The sequence below is a fragment of the Callospermophilus lateralis genome, chromosome 4 (assembly GCF_048772815.1).
Source record: "Callospermophilus lateralis isolate mCalLat2 chromosome 4, mCalLat2.hap1, whole genome shotgun sequence".
Taxonomy (NCBI): Eukaryota; Metazoa; Chordata; class Mammalia; order Rodentia; family Sciuridae; genus Callospermophilus; species Callospermophilus lateralis.
The window spans coordinates 166,742,064-166,758,721 of NC_135308.1; the positions used below are offsets into that span (position 1 = coordinate 166,742,064).

The 16,658-nt window shown below is 54.0% G+C and overlaps 2 protein-coding genes across 5 annotated transcripts; both read right to left on the reverse strand.

The window, feature by feature from the left end:
• Positions 1-2,562: 2,562 nt before the first annotated feature.
• On the reverse strand, positions 2,563-11,095 carry Cpt1b (carnitine palmitoyltransferase 1B). Of its 2 annotated transcripts, none has more exons than XM_076855558.2 (19): positions 10,677-11,095; positions 9,963-10,121; positions 9,525-9,664; positions 9,034-9,211; positions 8,716-8,817; positions 8,386-8,523; positions 8,228-8,305; positions 7,282-7,389; positions 7,122-7,206; positions 6,340-6,535; positions 5,891-6,076; positions 5,524-5,629; positions 5,330-5,446; positions 4,783-4,947; positions 4,571-4,705; positions 4,328-4,480; positions 3,718-3,831; positions 3,018-3,110; positions 2,563-2,893 (listed from the first exon to the last, which is right to left on the reverse strand). In XM_076855558.2, the coding sequence occupies exons 2-19, from the start codon at positions 10,101-10,103 to the stop codon at positions 2,810-2,812; spliced, it is 2,319 nt and encodes a 772-aa protein (XP_076711673.1). In that variant the 5' UTR covers positions 10,104-10,121; positions 10,677-11,095; the 3' UTR covers positions 2,563-2,809. The 2 variants fall into 2 exon arrangements, with proteins under 2 accessions (XP_076711673.1, XP_076711674.1); XM_076855559.2 differs by having other exon boundaries at positions 10,584-11,095.
• Positions 11,096-11,193: 98 nt separating this feature from the next.
• Chkb (choline kinase beta) lies at positions 11,194-14,699 on the reverse strand. Of its 3 annotated transcripts, none has more exons than XM_076855560.2 (11): positions 14,187-14,699; positions 13,808-13,916; positions 13,454-13,567; positions 13,143-13,290; positions 12,836-12,931; positions 12,625-12,683; positions 12,466-12,547; positions 12,232-12,340; positions 11,993-12,096; positions 11,637-11,718; positions 11,194-11,478 (listed from the first exon to the last, which is right to left on the reverse strand). In XM_076855560.2, the coding sequence occupies exons 1-11, from the start codon at positions 14,436-14,438 to the stop codon at positions 11,404-11,406; spliced, it is 1,230 nt and encodes a 409-aa protein (XP_076711675.1). In that variant the 5' UTR covers positions 14,439-14,699; the 3' UTR covers positions 11,194-11,403. The 3 variants fall into 3 exon arrangements, with proteins under 3 accessions (XP_076711675.1, XP_076711676.1, XP_076711677.1); XM_076855561.2 differs by having other exon boundaries at positions 13,143-13,276; positions 14,194-14,698; XM_076855562.2 differs by having other exon boundaries at positions 14,194-14,349.
• Positions 14,700-16,658: the final 1,959 nt, after the last annotated feature.

Here is a 16,658-nt window from a genome sequence, read left to right on the forward strand (position 1 = left end):
ATTTTAGGATTTATCTGTTGTGGCTACTAGTCTTAATTAATGCAGATTTGCAAACCCATGAGACATAAAGGAACTTATTTGGGTATGGCGGGTTTTCACCAGGGGTTTATACCCTGGTTTAGCATTATTGTTTTTCCTTTCACTTTTTTCTTTTGGTAGTGGGACTTCAACACAGGGGAACTTTACCACTGAGATGCATCCCCAGTCTTTGTTATTTTTTATTTTGACAAGGGGGTCTCACTAAGTTGCTGAGGCTGGCCTCAAACTTGTGACCCTCTTGCCTCATCCTCCTGAGTCACTGGGATTACAGGTATGTGCTACCATGCTTGGCTTTCCTCTCACTTATTTGAACCAAGAACAAACCTGACAAAAGAACTTGAATGACTGAATTTCAACATTAACTTAATGCCAGCTTGTTGAAAACAACCTGTTCATTGCTCTCCAGGGATGGGGTGAACTGATGTCTCCAGAAACCTACTAAAACCCTCTTTCCCAGGGGATATTACATAGGACAGGAGACTTGCCTCCCATCTGCCTGTCCCCTGCTCTTCTCCCCGACACACACCAGCTGCAGGCCCCCTGTGCAGACTGTGAGAGGCTGAAGTCTGTGAAGATATTTTGGAAGCCCAAGAAAGCTCTGATATAGAATGTGACATTTTATGAGCATAGCAGTATTTTTATAAACTTATGGAGACTCAAGAGGTTAGAAGCCTGTGCCCTGAGAATCCTCTCATGGCTCTGAAGGTTTAACTACCTTCAAAATGGTTATAGGGCTAGAAGTGGAGGTGCATGCCTATCATCGCAGTGGCTTGGACTGAGACAGGAGGATCATGAGACTAAGCAATTCAGCGAGATCCTGTCTCTAAATAAAATATTAAAAAGGGCTGAGGATGTGGCTCAGTGGTTAAACACCCCTGGGTTCAAACCCTGGTACCCCAAAACAAAATAAAAAACTGTTATAAGGAGTTTGTATCTTGCCTTAGTTTTTAATTTATGTTTTCAAGAGTCTTTGGGACATTCTTATGAATATACCTTATAGGCAAGTCAAATTTCACATTTAAAAATCTTAGTCACCCAAAGTAAAAAAAAAAAAAAAAAATTGAGTTATCTTTGATGCCTCTACATCAGGCTTGTCAGTCCCAGCTTTGAGCTTGTCAGTTCCTCAATTCTCCAGTCCTATGGTACTACCTTTGTGTAAGCCCTCTGCCACCACCACAGTGAGGCTCCCCGACAGGCCTCCTGTTTCTTCCCTACTGCGTCCCACTCTGTTCTACCATCCTGGTTAGCCAGAGAGATCCTCTTAAAATCTGGACAGTTCTTGTCACCCTGTGCTCAGACCCCACCAGCTTCCCCATCTTTTCAAGAAGCCAGAGTCAGGTCTTTGAGACTTGCCCCTGTCCGCCTGCCCCTGCTCCTCTCCCCGACACCACACCAGCCGCAGGCCCTCCGTGCCGCTTCCTGCGGCTGCACCTCCTTCCTCAGAGCTTTAGCTCTTGCTGACCCTTTGGCCAAGAACTGCTCTGCCTCACGGATGGGACTTGAGGGACGACTCTTCTCCCTCCTCTCATTCCAGTCTGCCAGCAGTGGCTCCATTCAGGAAGGCCTGCCTGCCCTTTGGAATCACCCTCTACCCCTCCATCTGCCCCGTCTCCTTAGCACTCATCTCCATCTGACTTACTGTGTGATGTCCATCTTCTTCTCAGCTCCTTTCTGTACCCTTTATTAGACTCCCATCCCACAGGAAGCGTTGGCTAGCTTTGTCCACTGCTGCAGCCCAGTGCCAGGCCCTCAGTAAGTACCTGCTAAATGGGCCATTCTCAAAGCCTCCTGGTTTCCACCGGCTACTCAGTGCTTGTGGTGCTTGCCTCACCTGGCAACGAATCACACTGGGCAGACGGGGTGCCCTGTTCAGCACAGGCCATGTCTGCGGTGGGTGCTCAGCAAACACTGGCTTCTAAGTGAAGGCCCCAAACCTAACCTGGTCCACTTCTGTGTTCTGAGCACCTAGAGAACACTGAGCGCTGGACTCATTCAAGCATGCAGCAATAGTGATTCAGCACCTACTCACACTGTTCATAAGAACTGTTTTCGGTTTACTCAATGTTATTTAATAGAAAAGCCAGTCTGAGTGGAGGGGTATGTTGTATCCCATGTGCCTTCTCCCAGATATGATCACCTGGCACTCTGGCCTCAGGTCTGGAATTTTGGCCCCACCTCATCTGGGAGGATGCCACAGGCCTCTGCAGAGTTGTGCTCCAGCCCAGAGGGGTAGAGTGGGCACGTCTGAGTGTGGAGGAGACAGATGGACCTGCTCTCTGGAAAACAAACAGAAGTGGCCTTGGGGAACCAGTGAAGGTTCTGGAGCAATGATCCATTCCAAGTGCACATGAGGATGTGGACAGAGCTGGCTCCACTTGCAGATACACACACTTCAAAGCAGGCCACAAGCCCCTCATGAAAAGTTCCCCAGACCAGGCCTTCCTTTCCACCATTCTGACCCGAGTTGGGGCAGGGGGAGGGCCTTCTAGTTCCCAAAGAAAAAACAGTACCTAAGGGCCGAGAGAGAATTACACAGCCTTATTTTTATTAGTATCTACCAAGACAAAAAAAATCAAATCAAAATTCCCTCCCTGTCGCACCTCCGCCACCTAGGCCCTCAGGGAGCAGTGTCCACCTGGGGAGTGCCTGCTGCCAGAGCTGTCCTCAGAGCTGGGCACCTGTGCACGGCCACCCTTGTGTCTGCGAGCCAGTCACAGGCCCCTTCTTCCACAATGTGGGGATGAAAGGGCAGCTGGCATTTCTCCAGTCCTCAGCTGTCAGCCTTGGGAACTTGGAAAAGATCAGCAATGTCCAGCAGGGCTTGGCGGATGTGGTTCCCAAAGCGCTGGGCATTCTGTGGGAACTGAGGACTCAGACACACCATCTGGAGAGCTCCCACCCCTGTCCCCACAAACAAGGACTAATCTCCACCCAGAGATGCAGTGTGCTCCCGGGCTGCCCCAGGTGGGGAGACTCACCGTCTCTGAACTTGAGAATTTGCTGGAGATGTGGAAGAAGATAGTGTTTTCACCTGCAATCATGTAGGAAACCCCATAGCCATCATCTGCTACCTGAGGAGGAGAGGTGAAGTAGAAGATGTAAACTGACCTTGAAGGCCTGAAAGCCAAGCTGGTGTTGCTCTTCCCAAGACAGACTCAGGAGGAGGTCCACCTCTAGATGCTGCATCCTTCCAGAGGGCAGGACCCTCTCCCCACCCAGGAAACAGTGTGAAGATCAAACAATGCTGCCCCTCTGGTTCTGGACCCCTACCAGGTATCCAAGACTGCTGTTTCCCTCAAGAACCTCATACTCTAGACCGTCCTCCTTTCTCCAGGGAAGCCTCTAGCCTTCTGACAAACCAGCTGGGCATCTGGGTGAATGTCTCAGTAGGAAAGAGCTGGACTCGCTGAGTAGACATATTTCAGAAGGACCCGACATGTTGCCCTGTTCCTTGGAAACCTGCTCTGGATGTGGTCACGCTTCAGTGGAAAGGTGCTTAGAAATGGCTGGGTCCTGGTCCTGTATGCTGGGTTGACAGCTGCCATTCTGCTGTCATGCAGGTTTGGGAATTTCCTCTAAACAAGGTACTCCTACCCTGGTCTGCCTTGGTCAAGGCTCTGCACCCCCTAATGAAACCCTGGGCTTTGGTGCTGCCCACGCCTCCCCAGGGATACTCACAGGGCCAAAGCCACCTCCAGCACCCAGATGATTGGGGTACTGGTCTGGGTCAAACATGCGGATCTGGGACTGAGGGATCTGGCTGGTGGAGAGGCGCCAGGGTTCTGAGAGCACCTGCAAGAGGGAGGCGAAAGCCAGCTAGGCATGAGGCACTCAGCACACCCAGTTCAGACCTGAGGCACACTCAGGTCCAGACCTGAGGCAGGCCACATCTGACGGAAGGTGCAAGAGCATGCAGTGTTCAGGAGCTCCTGGCTGCTGCCCCTGGTCCACACAGCCCTTCTGTATCACCTCTGCCTCTGTGGGAAACCCTCCATCTTGCCATGCAAGGCCCTTCTTGCCCCTCCCCTGCCTCAGCTTCTTTTCTCAATAGCACAGCCATCACCTGATGGGTCACACATTCGTGTGTGTCTCCCTTACAAGCACAGTGACTCCACCAGGAGGACCCTGCTGACCTGGGTTGGGCATGGTGTGGGAAAGATGGCCCCCACCTTCCACAGCAACTTCAGGGGAACTGGCCAGGCAGAAAAGAGTAGAGCCCCATCCCAAGGCCAAGCCCCTGGGGCCTGAATGCAGGGGGATGGAGGACACACCCACCATCAACACTGACCTTAGCCAGGAAAGGAGAGCTGATCCCCAAGTACTTGGAGACTACATACAGGCAGAAGAGGTGCCTGTCAATTCCAGCCCCTGTCATGGCCAGGCGGTACATATTCTGGTGCTTCTCAGAAGCTTTCCGGAAAAGATCTCGGAGGTCTGCTTTCTGGAGGGCAGAATTAGAGGTGTAAAGAGTCGCCCTGACCCTTAAGGCAGACAGGGGGCTGGGGAATGAGGAGCAAGGGTGGGGGCTCACCATGTGGGACCCCTCCATCATGGCCTGCACAAAGGCTGTGGACTCACTGGTACAGGAACGCACGGTCTCAGTCCGCCCCTCCCGGAACATTCTGGTCATGGAGGCCTCATAAGTCAGGCAGAATTTGCCCTTGTCCTGGGGTACACAGAAGGGTGAATCCATCAGGTAACCCTGGTGCTGCCCTGCCCACTCAGCACCCCAGGGGCTCCTACCCGGAAGTGAGCCAGCTGCAGGGCGATCTGCACGAAGGCATCAGGACTGGTCCGACATTTCTTGATGAGGCCTTTGCCAAAGGGCAAGAACTGGAAGCAGTACAGCTCCACGTCATCTGCCAGTGCCTTGGCCACCTGGTAGGATCTCTCGATGATCACCTGACACTGCCAAGACATGGAAGAGTCAGCTGAGGGCAGAGCCCTCCAAGCAGGACTCCAGGTCATGTCCAGGAGGCATGACATCTTGGTGACAGGTGAAGAGCCAAGGTAGCTTAACTGGCAGGGGGCACAAAGAACAACCTGAGGAGACTCTGTGAGGCCCGACTAAGCCAGAGGGGGAAGAGGGAGGCATTAACAGGTGCTGGTAGACATAAGCCTCACATCTCCACCTTTCACCAATGGCAGATGATCCAGGGACTCTGCTTTCCCTGTGGCATCCCAGGGGAGCTCCTGTCCCTTTCCCCTGAGGGCCAGACCAAGTAGTAGGGACTAGAGGGGAGGAGAAGGCAGAGCAACTCAGAACCCATCACTCACGTGCCAGCCATACCTGCTCAGGAATGTCCCACTGCAGCCTCTGAGGAGGTATTAGCTTCGGGTTTGGTTTGCCCAGACAGTGCCCAGTGTCTGTGTAGCCCAGGTGGAAGGTGTCTGTGCCCAGGACAAACTGTAGAGAAACGTCAAGCTGAGAACTAAGCCTCATTGCCAGTGCCTGCCCTGCAGATCCCCCTCCAATCCTGTTACCTCCCAAAGGTGCCCAATGATGGGGGCATCTGCCCACGCGTGTTCTGTGTTGAGGCCCAACAAGCCATTCTTGAAGGAGATAAGAGTGAAGGACTTGTCAAACCACCTGAAGAAGAAGTAGACACAGGGGTGACTCAAGAGCTGGGGACAGACACAGAACCCTACACTACGATCCCTGATCCTTCAATTCTAACCGATAATCCAAGCCCTGAACCTAGACCTAACGTTAGGACTCCTTAGTCTTCAACTGTAACCCTAAAAGTGACCTCTATCTCCACTCCAACCCGACTACTGACCGTGACCCTGACTTCTATCTTAATTCTCTAGCCTCATTGCCAACCCTCAACACGGAGGCCAAGGCCCACACCTGTTGTGGCAGTTGCCATGCAGCAGGGCCTTGCCGTAGAGGCTGAGACTGGCCTCGTCATCAGGGTTGTAGCAGTGGGACTCTTCATCCAGCGCAACAAAGAACGCAGCACGCTCGATGGCCTCCAGAGAAGCTTTGTTCTTGCCAGAGCTGAAGAAGGCCTGGCGTGCCTGTGCCCACTCTACCCTGGGAGCACAAGGGCAGAGGACTTTGGATCTGGGTGCCACCCAGGACCTGGCTGGGCTGGGCTGGGCTTGGGTGAGGGAGGAGATCTGGTCCCGCCCTCCACACACTGACTGTTAGAGGTTCATGCCCACTGCTGACATCTCCAGGGCCCTCACTGTGTGGTCCTACACACCCCCAATGCCAGGGTGGCAGACAGGTCCAAGCTCTTTCCTCATGAGGCCTTGAACCGAGGCCAGGCAAACCCTCCCCACAGGCCCGGATACCTTCCCCCTGCAGTGAGGGCTGCCAGTCTCTCCTCCCCAGGCTGGGGTGGGGAGGGGTCATCCAGGATCCTCTGGAATTGCATTTCCAAGTCCCGAGGCTTGAGCAGGCGGGAGCCCTCATAGAGCCACACCTTGAAGAAGCGGCCCTTATGGTAGACGGCCACGTGCCTGCTGTCGGAGAGGTGCTGCAGCACATCTGTGACAGAGGCCGGTGGGCAGGCTGAGGCAGGTCCTTGGGGAGACTTCTCCCCATGTGAGCCCTTTCTAGGTGGCCCTTGCAGACCCTGCTTTGCCCAGCTCTATCCTAGGCCTTCCTTCCCCTTGGGGTGGATCTCCATGCTAAGCCAGGCCTTGTACTACCTCTCACAACCATCCTGTGAGATCTTCCATAGAAGAAGGAGCCACGAGCTAGGAAATTATACAGATAGCCCCAAGAGACAGTGTCAGAAACAGGGAAGGCTACTGCCTCTGCCAAACCTGCTGCTCTCTCCTCCTCTATGGAGTCTGGGGAGGGTATCTGTGCTTCTAAGCTCCACTGCTATTTACTCACATGACCACCTTCCCATGCACAGTGAAGCCCTGGAGGGGAGAAGCTCTGTTTTGGGCCCCTTGGGGTCCCAGCATCAGGATCATGCCTGCAGATGACACATGTCTGGTATCCGTCACAAACTGACCACTTTTCACAGGTTCATGATCCTGAGACACTGGGGATTCTGGTTGGTGAGCAGGCAGTCGGGCACCTAGCCATGATGGGCCAGTGGTGCTTGGCTGTGGCCTAGTACCTGTTTCCTTGCCCGGGATGCGGGTGGTGTTGAACATCCTCTCCATCTGGTAGGAGCACATGGGCACTATGCCCAGTGCCATCACCTGGGAGGAAGACCCAGGATGGCTCAGACTCAGGCCTCCCCTTCCCACCCCATTCTCAATCCTGATGTAACTCACAGGCTTGATTTCTTCACGGTCCAGTTTGCGGCGATACATGATCATGGCATGGACGGCATTTCCCAGGCGGGCTGCCTGTACTTCTGTGTTCCTGACCAGCACAAGGTCCTACAGACAGAGCAGAGCCTGCAGGGTGGGGGCCTCTGTCTGGATCACCTGGGTCTCACCCCACCAAGGACCAACTTATCCAGGGCATGAGGTGCTCTCAGTCCAACGTGTAACTTACACTACCCTGCTCCAGCTACCCAGCTTCAACCAGAGCTGCATTTTTCATCTGTTGCTATTTTATTTGTTCATGTTTTGCTTTGAAGAAGGGGTTCTACCACCAAAGAGCAGCTTAAAACCTCTGGTTTGGACAGGTTGAGTATAAGTTTCTGGAAAGACAGTTTGTGGAGGAGGGGAGTTCCAATAGGCTGCCCTGTCCTGTGCACTCTGGACAGTGGGAAAGGAGAGAGCAGGGAGACCAGCTGGCTGTGCACTAGCAACAGTCAGGACAAGTGCCAGTCATGTGGACTGAGACAGACAGTGAGTTCCTGAGCCCTAAGAAGTGAAGCCTGGTTCTCATCACATGGCTCCACAGAGTGACAAAGCAAGGTGGGTTTAGGAAGTCCCCTAGAAAGTGTCTATGGAACCTGTGGTTGGGAAGCTAGTGAGGGAACAAGAAAGGCAATGACAAAGTCTGGGTCAGGCAGGCTGGACAGAAGGCGGTCTCTGAGCCCAAGAGACCCCACAAGGCAGTGACAGGCTGCAGGGTCTCAGGATTCTCCTTGTCCTGGAATGGCCACTTCCCCTATACTGCCTCAGGACTCTTCTTCCAGGCTCTCCCCTCTCTCCTCCCTCTCTCTCAGATCTCACTCTACAACCCCCACTCACCCACAGGAACTTCCATTAAGTCTTTGGACTGTCCTAAATCCCAGCCCCAGAGCCAGGGGGCTCTAGTCCTTACCATGACATAGTAGTTGCTGTTCACCATGAGGGGACTCCTGCCTCGAAGGTAGATGTACTCTTCCCACCAGTCGCTCACCTGTGGGTGGATGGAGGTTAGAGCAGGGGAAGGGGCAGTCAGACCTATGGGTGAGGACAAGCCCAGGTCAGCAAACTTACATAGTTCGTTGCCCACCATGACTTGAGTACCAGGTATTTCTGCAGCCTGGGGGCAGTCTTGTCCTGGAATTCCTTGGCCAGTGTCTCCATGCGGTAATATTCCTCATCATCCAACAAGGGCCGTACAGACTCCAAGTACTGTTCAGCCAAGTTATCATTACATGGGAGCCAGACGGTGATGGCTACCTCTGCCTTAACTCTCTTCCCACCTCTCTCTCCTCACCGCGGCCCCATTACTCTCAAGCCCATTATTCACGGGGAATAGTTCTTTATGTTTGGGCAAGTTTTCTGAATCCAGCCTCCTGTGCCCACTGGGACCCAGGCCCTCACCCGATGAATTGTGGCTGGTACGCTGGGGACAGGAAGTTTGGGCAGAGATGTCTGGAAGCTGTACAGCATGGGCCGCCGGCTGGACAGAAGGCGGACACAGATCTGGGGACACAGAGCACAGAGTTGGTGTGGGAGCCAGTGGAAGAACAGACACAAATCAGCAGATAAGTGAGGCCTTCAGAACTATCCTGACCCCTTCAGGACAAACCATGCACCAGACACCAGTGCTCAGTCTGCCTCTCACCTCCTTCTCAGACCCCAAATGAGCCCCGCAGGTTCTCAAACCAAGTGCCTGAACCCGCCAATACTTCTGCTCACAGCCCAGATCTTGGTGAAGTGACTGGTCTTTCCATGCATCTCAAACATCCACCCATGGTAAGAAAGAAGCAGCTTTAGGGTTTGGCGGAATAAGAAGATGCCTGTCACCCAGACCCCAGTGGAGAAGATGGCCATGCTGAGAAGTGCCCGGGTCTGCGGGGTCTGGTAGGGGCCACACCTGTTGGAGAAGGAAGGAAGGAAGGCTGCAGGGGAGGGCTCCCTGGAGACCAGTCTTGGGAATTCGGACATGCAGTTGATGACTTGGAACTATCTCAGGGGAGGCCCAGAGGGGCAAGAAACTCTCTGGGCACACATACTAAGGTATATTCACCAAATACAAACTGATGTGGGACTGAGATGATGGTGGCCCTGGGGGAGCACTGCCCCTGTGCCAGCCATGGCTGTTGTCCTGTATCTGCCCAACTCAGGAACCCTGGCCTTGGGAGCTGGCCTGGTTTGCCCTTGACCCTTTTGCCTTCTTGGCTTCTTACCTCTCAGGGAGGCAACTCTGGATACAACAGACCAGACCCATGGAGATATCCACCTTGCAATAGGAGGAACCCATTGTTGCCATGACGACAACCAGCCAGCTGGTGGGGCTGCCAGGGTACACACCCCTAAGGATGCCATTCTGTGGGGCAGAAATAGACATCCTTGTGGAGAAGAAAGACGAGGAAATCAGGCACCTGTGAAGTCCTGGGACCTGGCTCTCTGCATTGCCTCAACCACCTGTATTCTCCTTCTCAGGCACTCACACCTGTAGCACCCCCTTGCTCACTGTGCCCCACCACACCTCGGTCACCACTATGGTTTCTGCACTGCTAGGGCTTGTACCCACCACACTGCTAAAGCAAAGCAATGAGAGACCCTGATAATGGGGCCTCTGCCCTGCACCTGCTGGGAGAGAGGTCAGGACCACCTGAGCCCACCTTGATGCGAATTAGGCGTTTCTTCCAGGAGTTGATTCCGGACAAGTAGATGTGTTTGAGTGCCTCCCGACTGAGCCGGAAGTCGACCCCGTCAGGGGTCACAGTGAACTGGAAGGCTACGGCCTGGTGTGCTTCCGCCATCCTGGGGGTTGTCGGCACCTGGGAGTAGGTGGCAGGAGGGTGCGCAGCGAGCTCAGGCCAGCCCCGCCCGGGCCGCCCCCTCTCCGAGCTGAGGCCCCGCCCCACTGGCCCAGGCGCCCCCTGCCCCCCCCCCCGCCTTCCCGCCCTGCCCCCACCCCACTGGCGGCCTCAGAGGCCCGCGCCCCCCCACCCCCGGGCGGGCTCTCCCAGCCCCGCCAACTGCCGCGGAACCCGCGCCCACTTTCGGACTGGCCTAGCTATGATGGTGAAGGAAGTGGGTCGAGCCATGAAAGCTCCAGGAACCCCAAGGGCAGCGAAGGGCGGCCTTGGGCTTGGGAGAAGCGTCCTGGGAAGCGGAGCCGGCCTGGACAGAGCCGGTTCCAGGCGCCCCCAACTCTGGACTTCCGCACCCGCTTGGCTCCCGAGCTGGGCTAGGGGCCGAGTGCGGGGCTTGGCCGCCCTTTTCTGGTCCCTACTCACAGCTCAGGTTCGGTCCTGTCAGTGTATGGGGCTGGCCACTCCGGCCCACGTCCCCACGTCCTTCAGGCTTGGCCACCGATACCCCGCCCTTACCGGGAATCTGACACCCACTCCCAAATTGGGGTCGAGAGAATAGATGCAGGGCGGAACCAGAAACTCCCCTTCCACGTGGGAATCAGGTGGGTAGGCAAGTTCCTGCAGACTGAAGGGTGCTTGAAGATCTGGGAGCCCCGAGGGTTGGGGACGACGATGGGGGTGGGGGGAGGCAAAGCGTTTCACGTGAGGAGGATGGCATTAGAGCTAAAAATAGCTGAATGTAAGGGAAAGGTCGCTGGCTGTGTCAGCTGTGCAGCCTGCTCCCTGATCCCTTGTCAGGCTGGCCGCTCATCCCAGGGTTCTCTGTAACCTCTTCACGCCCCAGTCCTCCCTTCATCTGTTATTCTAGGCTGCAAGGAGGGGAGGGTTGAGGGATAGGGTACCCCAGTGGGCAGAATGGATCCTCAACCATTTTAAGCTCAGACCACAGAACAGAAAGCAGTGGTCACTTGGTCAGTCTGTGTGCATTCCTTGGCTTGGTGTTTTTGCTGCAGCTAGTCAGGAACAAGATATCTTGTGAAGGAAGAAGCTCATTTATTAAGGTACACAGCCCAAGGGCTCCTGCCTGCCTGCCTTGGGGACTATTCAAATTGGAGGAGAGGTCAGCCTCCTCATACAGTTGCACGGTGGGGCACAGCCCCATCCCAGGGACTCCTGCCCTCTGCTCCTCCCTCCAAGGTCCTGCCCTGGAGGCTCCAGGAGAAACTCTGAGGGAACTGGACAGTCAGGATGATGAGTGGAAGCTGGTCAGCTGTCCCTTCTGTTGGAAGTAGAACTGGAACCGAGACTGGGCATACTCCTAGGAAAGGAAATTCACCTCACACAACAGTGAAGAACTTAGGACCAGCACCCTATGCCATCTTTTGATCACCTGGGACTACCCAGATTTCTTAGAGGACATACGGTCCCTGGTGCACTCCAGCGCCCACCTAACATGCCCACCCCTGGATTACTTACCAAGTAACCAAATTCTATTGTAGACATGGATGCCTGGAGGATGGACCATAAACCCCAAAAGAAATGGGATGCCAGAGCATACCTGGAGGTGGGGGCAGGATAAGAAGGGGCATTTAAGAGCATGTTTGGCATTGCCTGGATCCCCTTCCCTAGGCTGGTCAGTCCCTAAACTCTAGCTTCTCCATTATTCTAATCCCTACCTCATCCTGACTCTTCCAGTTCTCAAAACTGTTCCTCCTCGCCAGCCTCAACCTCATGTTCCATATTTCTGGCCTCAATGTGCATTGGCACCTTACCTGTAATCCCCCTTTTCTTGGAGCCCTGACCTACTCTCATGGTGCCCCTCCCTTCCTCACCGACTGACTTCTACCAGCAAATCTTCTTCCAATTTTTTCTGTTCCTCTTGGGAGAGGGTCTCGCCTTTCTTTACTTCTGCCAGGTAATGGCGAATAAAATGGAGCTGAAATCAATGGACAAGAGCCAGGAACTGGAGAGACTGAAATATTTAGCACCCTTTCTGGCCATACCCTTCCAAGACTGACTTCCCTCCTCCCTTACAGGATGAGGCCTGTTTCCCATCCTCCAGCCCACATACCTGTTGTCCCCTGGTAGGGTAGTCTGTGGGCCGTGCTTTGTAAAAAGGCCATTCCTCATGAGTATAATCATAAACCCATTCACAAAAATGGTTCCCAATGTCAAAGCCTCTGGGGAAACAAGGTAGACATTCAGTTCCCAAATGCCCTGGGCAGCTACAATGCAGAGATGAACACCTGGTCTGTTTTTCCTCCCATGCAACCAGGTGTATAGGAGCCTTCCCTCCTACCCTCACCTGTAGTTATAACTGCTGTACTCAAAATCAACCAGCATGAGACTGTCAGCATTTTCAGGCTCTGAGAGCAATAGGATGTTCCCTGGGGGAATGGGATGGGGTTTGGGTCACATGAGGGCCCTTTGGCCCCTCTACCTTGGATTGGAAAACTTCTCCTACCTTCCTGGATGTCATTGTGGCAGAAGACCACTGGCGATGGCGTAGAATCTAGCAGCTTTCTACAAGGGTAGGAGAGGCATGGGTACTGATTAGGAATGACTAGAGTCACCCTCGTAGGCTAGGCCATGACCCCAACCCTAAGTAGATCCTGGGGAGGACTCCTAGTTTCTTGGTGCTACCTTCCTCACACCCTCAACTTGCCTGCCCTTACCTGAGGTTGCCCATTTCATCCTTCAGGCTGTACATCTCCAGCAGGTTCATATTGAGGAGGCCAGTGGGAGGCAAGTCCTGGATCTGCTTTAGGTACCTGAAGCCCAAAGAATAGAATACACTCACTCTGCTGTCCTTACCCTCTCTCCCAACTACCCTTGAAACCAGATTAAGTCATTCTATTGGCTGAGAAGCATGAGTGCCCATACTAGATACTGGAATGCCTAATCCACTTGACTGTAGGGCTGGACAGAATTTGGTTCAGTTCAGGTGTGTGCCAGTTCAGGTAAGTCCTAAGCCTGACTTACCGTTCCATGGTCCCAAACAGCCAGTGGGGCTCCTTGGTGAACGGCATCTCCATGCCATGGAATCGGGCCATCTTCGTGGCAATGGCTGCTGATAACACTGGCTCTCGAAGCTCTCGAGTTTTCAATGGTCGGCTCTGCACCCAGGAACCTATCAGGGTGGTGAGGGGGCAGGGGCAGGAGGGGGAAGGGGTAGGGGAATGGGAGGAGGCCAAAGTCTTGGGGAAAAGACTGGGATGTGAATGCAGACACTGGGGAAGGGATAGGGACTGAGGGGAGAAGGCGATTTGGGGAGAAGTGGGCTGGGTTCATACTGGGAGGTACTGTTCCAGCCGGCCCTCTGGAAAGACTCCATAGAGCTGGGGACCCAGCGAACGCTCTGCAAGAATGGCAAACATCACGCTTTCTAGGACCAAGGAGTCTACACCCTGAAGGAAGATGGATAGTAAAGGGGCATGTCAGGAGGACCCAAGGCAGTGGGGCACTGGCACATACAGGAGCGTCTGCTTTCTGCGCCCACCATAGTTGGAACTATCTACTACCTGGAGGCTCTGGAGCACAAGTTCTAGTATGATAAAGTACAAATCACTGAGTTCCTGGCCTCAACGGCACTACCAGCACGACTTAAGGCTGTATGGGGCCATCCTGCAGTCCTAACTCCCCCTTACCTGCAGGATGGCCCCATACAGCCGTAGCAGCACCTCCCGGGGCTCCTCGCCAACGCTGGGCAGGTGGTCCGGGAGCGAGCAGCGGAAGAGCAGGTTGCTGAGACCTCCGCTGCAGACCCACATCAGGAACCCTCAGCAGAGAAGCGCGACCTAGCCCCTCCCGGCTCTGCCCCCTGCGGGCCCCGCCCCGAGCCCCGCCCCCGCGGGCCCCGCCCCGAGCCCCGCCCCCGCGGGCCCCGCCCCGAGCCCCGCCCCCGCGGGCCCCGCCCCACCCAAGGCTTGAGCACTCGGAGGCAGTAGAAGCGGGAAAGTCTCGAGTACTCCGAGGCTGACCCTTGACCCTGGCCCCGGCGGCGCACAGGAGGGGCTAACCCCTGACCTCCCACCTCACAGGGAAAACCCTCAGCTCTTCCGGCCGCACTCGGCGCCAGGCCCCGCCCAGGTACTCCCGGCACCATTGGTAGGCTCGGCGCTCGGCGTCACGCGACAGCGACGAGGAGCGCCGCCGGGTCGGGGCCGCGTCCGGGGATTTAGACTGCCACAAGCTGTCCTTGGCCAGGCGGCCGCCGACAGCCCCGCCTTCGGTCACAGTTGTCCCGCCTTCGGCCACAGTTGTCCCCTCCGCCGCCATGGCGCGGGCTCCGCCGGGCCCAACGCCCAGTTGCGCTCAGCTCCCTTCGGACGGATTCGGCTTCTTCCGGCCGCGCTCGGCTCCGCTTCCGGCCGGTCTGCGCTTCTCCGGTCATACTCGGGCCTCTCCGGCTCAACTCGGCTCTCTCCGTGACCTCAGTTTTCCGAAGGCCCCAAATGCCGAGTGTCTTCGCTGTGCCCCTCCCCTGTGCAAGGCAAAAAGCAAAGTCTCTTTCCCTGGGTGGGGCGCTTGTCGGCACGCCCCTCTGGGCGGGGGTCGTTTGAAAGACCGGGAGCTGTGTGGACCGTGGCCCGGAACTAAGAAAGTGTATCGGCCAATCAGAACAGTGAGCGGTGAGGCTTAGGACACGTGGGCGGGGCGCGCCCTCTGCAGGATCCTGCGGGAGGCTGGGACCCGTGGAGGTGAGCCCTTGGGGCTCCCGCACAGCGCTGTTGTTCTGGGCAATGTGGTTTAGAGTCTTAGGATGCGTGAGAGACGCACGTCTAGGTTGAGGGAAGTGGGTATATGGTGCGTGCAATAAACGTTTATTGTGCGAGTGAAAGAATAGGGCTGTTTGAACAGTTCCGATGACTCCTGGAACTCAGAGTAATGAAACCTTGGCTGCCGCTTGAAGTTGTCTTTGCTCCCCCTTCACTGACCAATTCTGTGATTGGTTCCAGACCTAGAATTAATTGCAGAATCAAGCTCTGGAGCAGACATCTGGGGTTTTGTAAGTTCTTCTTGGCCCACCTGGGCTGTTTGGAGTGCTCAGACTCACTTCCCAGGAGGGCATCCCATGGTAAGTGCCTGTGGGTGTGGCAGTCAGGAGGTTTGACCCACTAGGATTTGTGGCAGCTTGTGTTGAACCTCGGTGCTCTTTGGGATAAAACACATGGGCAGTTAACTAACTCGAATGACCAGAAAGAAATCAAGAATGGGAAGGCAAATGTCAGTTGCTGCCGCAGAAAATCTTGATCCCTTACTCCATTTAAATCTGAGCCAGTTCTGAGACCCCAAAGCCCATTGATTGAAAGGGAGGGTTCCCTTGAGGACAGATTCTAGAGTGCTACCATAAGTATACACAAGAAATATTTCCCTCTCCTTCCCTAAAGGTGCCTAGAGGCACTTAAATAACTAATTTGTTATGGAAAAGGGATCATCCAGGACTCCGAAGGTTAGATACAGGACTTGAGCTGACGCCAGGGCACCTGAAGCATCCTGGTCTTCTGATTAGAGTAGGGGCTTATGAAAATCTCATGAAAAATGGAATTCTGCCCCAACTCCTTGTGGTAGTTTCCCTGGTCCTAATGTGTGTTTGGATGGTTATACCTAACAGTAAGCAGAGCTCATACATTGATCCCTGACTTGTGGAGTAAGAACCATGTGGCAGGAGGAGCAAAGTAGAAACTCCCCACCCTAGTGGTCCCCCCAGGGTAGTAAATCAGAAGCAACACTGCCTTCCAGGTGAATTTGTATGAATTGTGTCACCTTCCCATTTCTCTCCTTCATTTCACCTAGATGGTCCCTGAAAATCCAAATATATTCATGTAAGTGAAGGTGGACTACCATAGACTTAGCCAAGTAGTGTTCCCAATCTCAGCAGCCATGCCTGATGTAATGTCTTTATTGGAACCAATTAATGCACCTCTGTCATTGATAATGAAGTGACTGATATACTGAACGTTATTTTCAATTCCCAATAGTAAAGAGGATCTAAAGCAGATAACATTTATATGGGAAGGACAGCCATATGCATTATGTGGCTCCAAGGCTGTTTTAACTCTCCTGTTTTCTGTTACAACATAGTCTGTAAGGACCTTATCATCTGGACACTGCACAAGTCATAAATGACGTCATTCTAGTTTGACATGGTGAAAAAGGAAGTGACACTGATGCTCATAAACATTTATGCTCAGACCATAAATGTTAGAGGATATAGCCTCCGAAGTTATAGAATCTGTTGTATCTTAGTGGTACAGTGTTCTAGGGCAAGCTGGGGCATTGCCTCTGAGGTAAGGAGTTATTGTATTATGCATCCCAATCAAGAAGAAAGAGGCATAGCACTTTAATGAACTTCTCTACTTGGAGCCAGCATTTACTAGGGAATATAGTAATATATTCTCTCTCAATATATATATATATATATATATAGCCCCATTTTTGGGGCTAGCTTGGTAAACTGCCAGTTTTGAGTGGGGCATAGAGAAAAAGAAGTCTTTC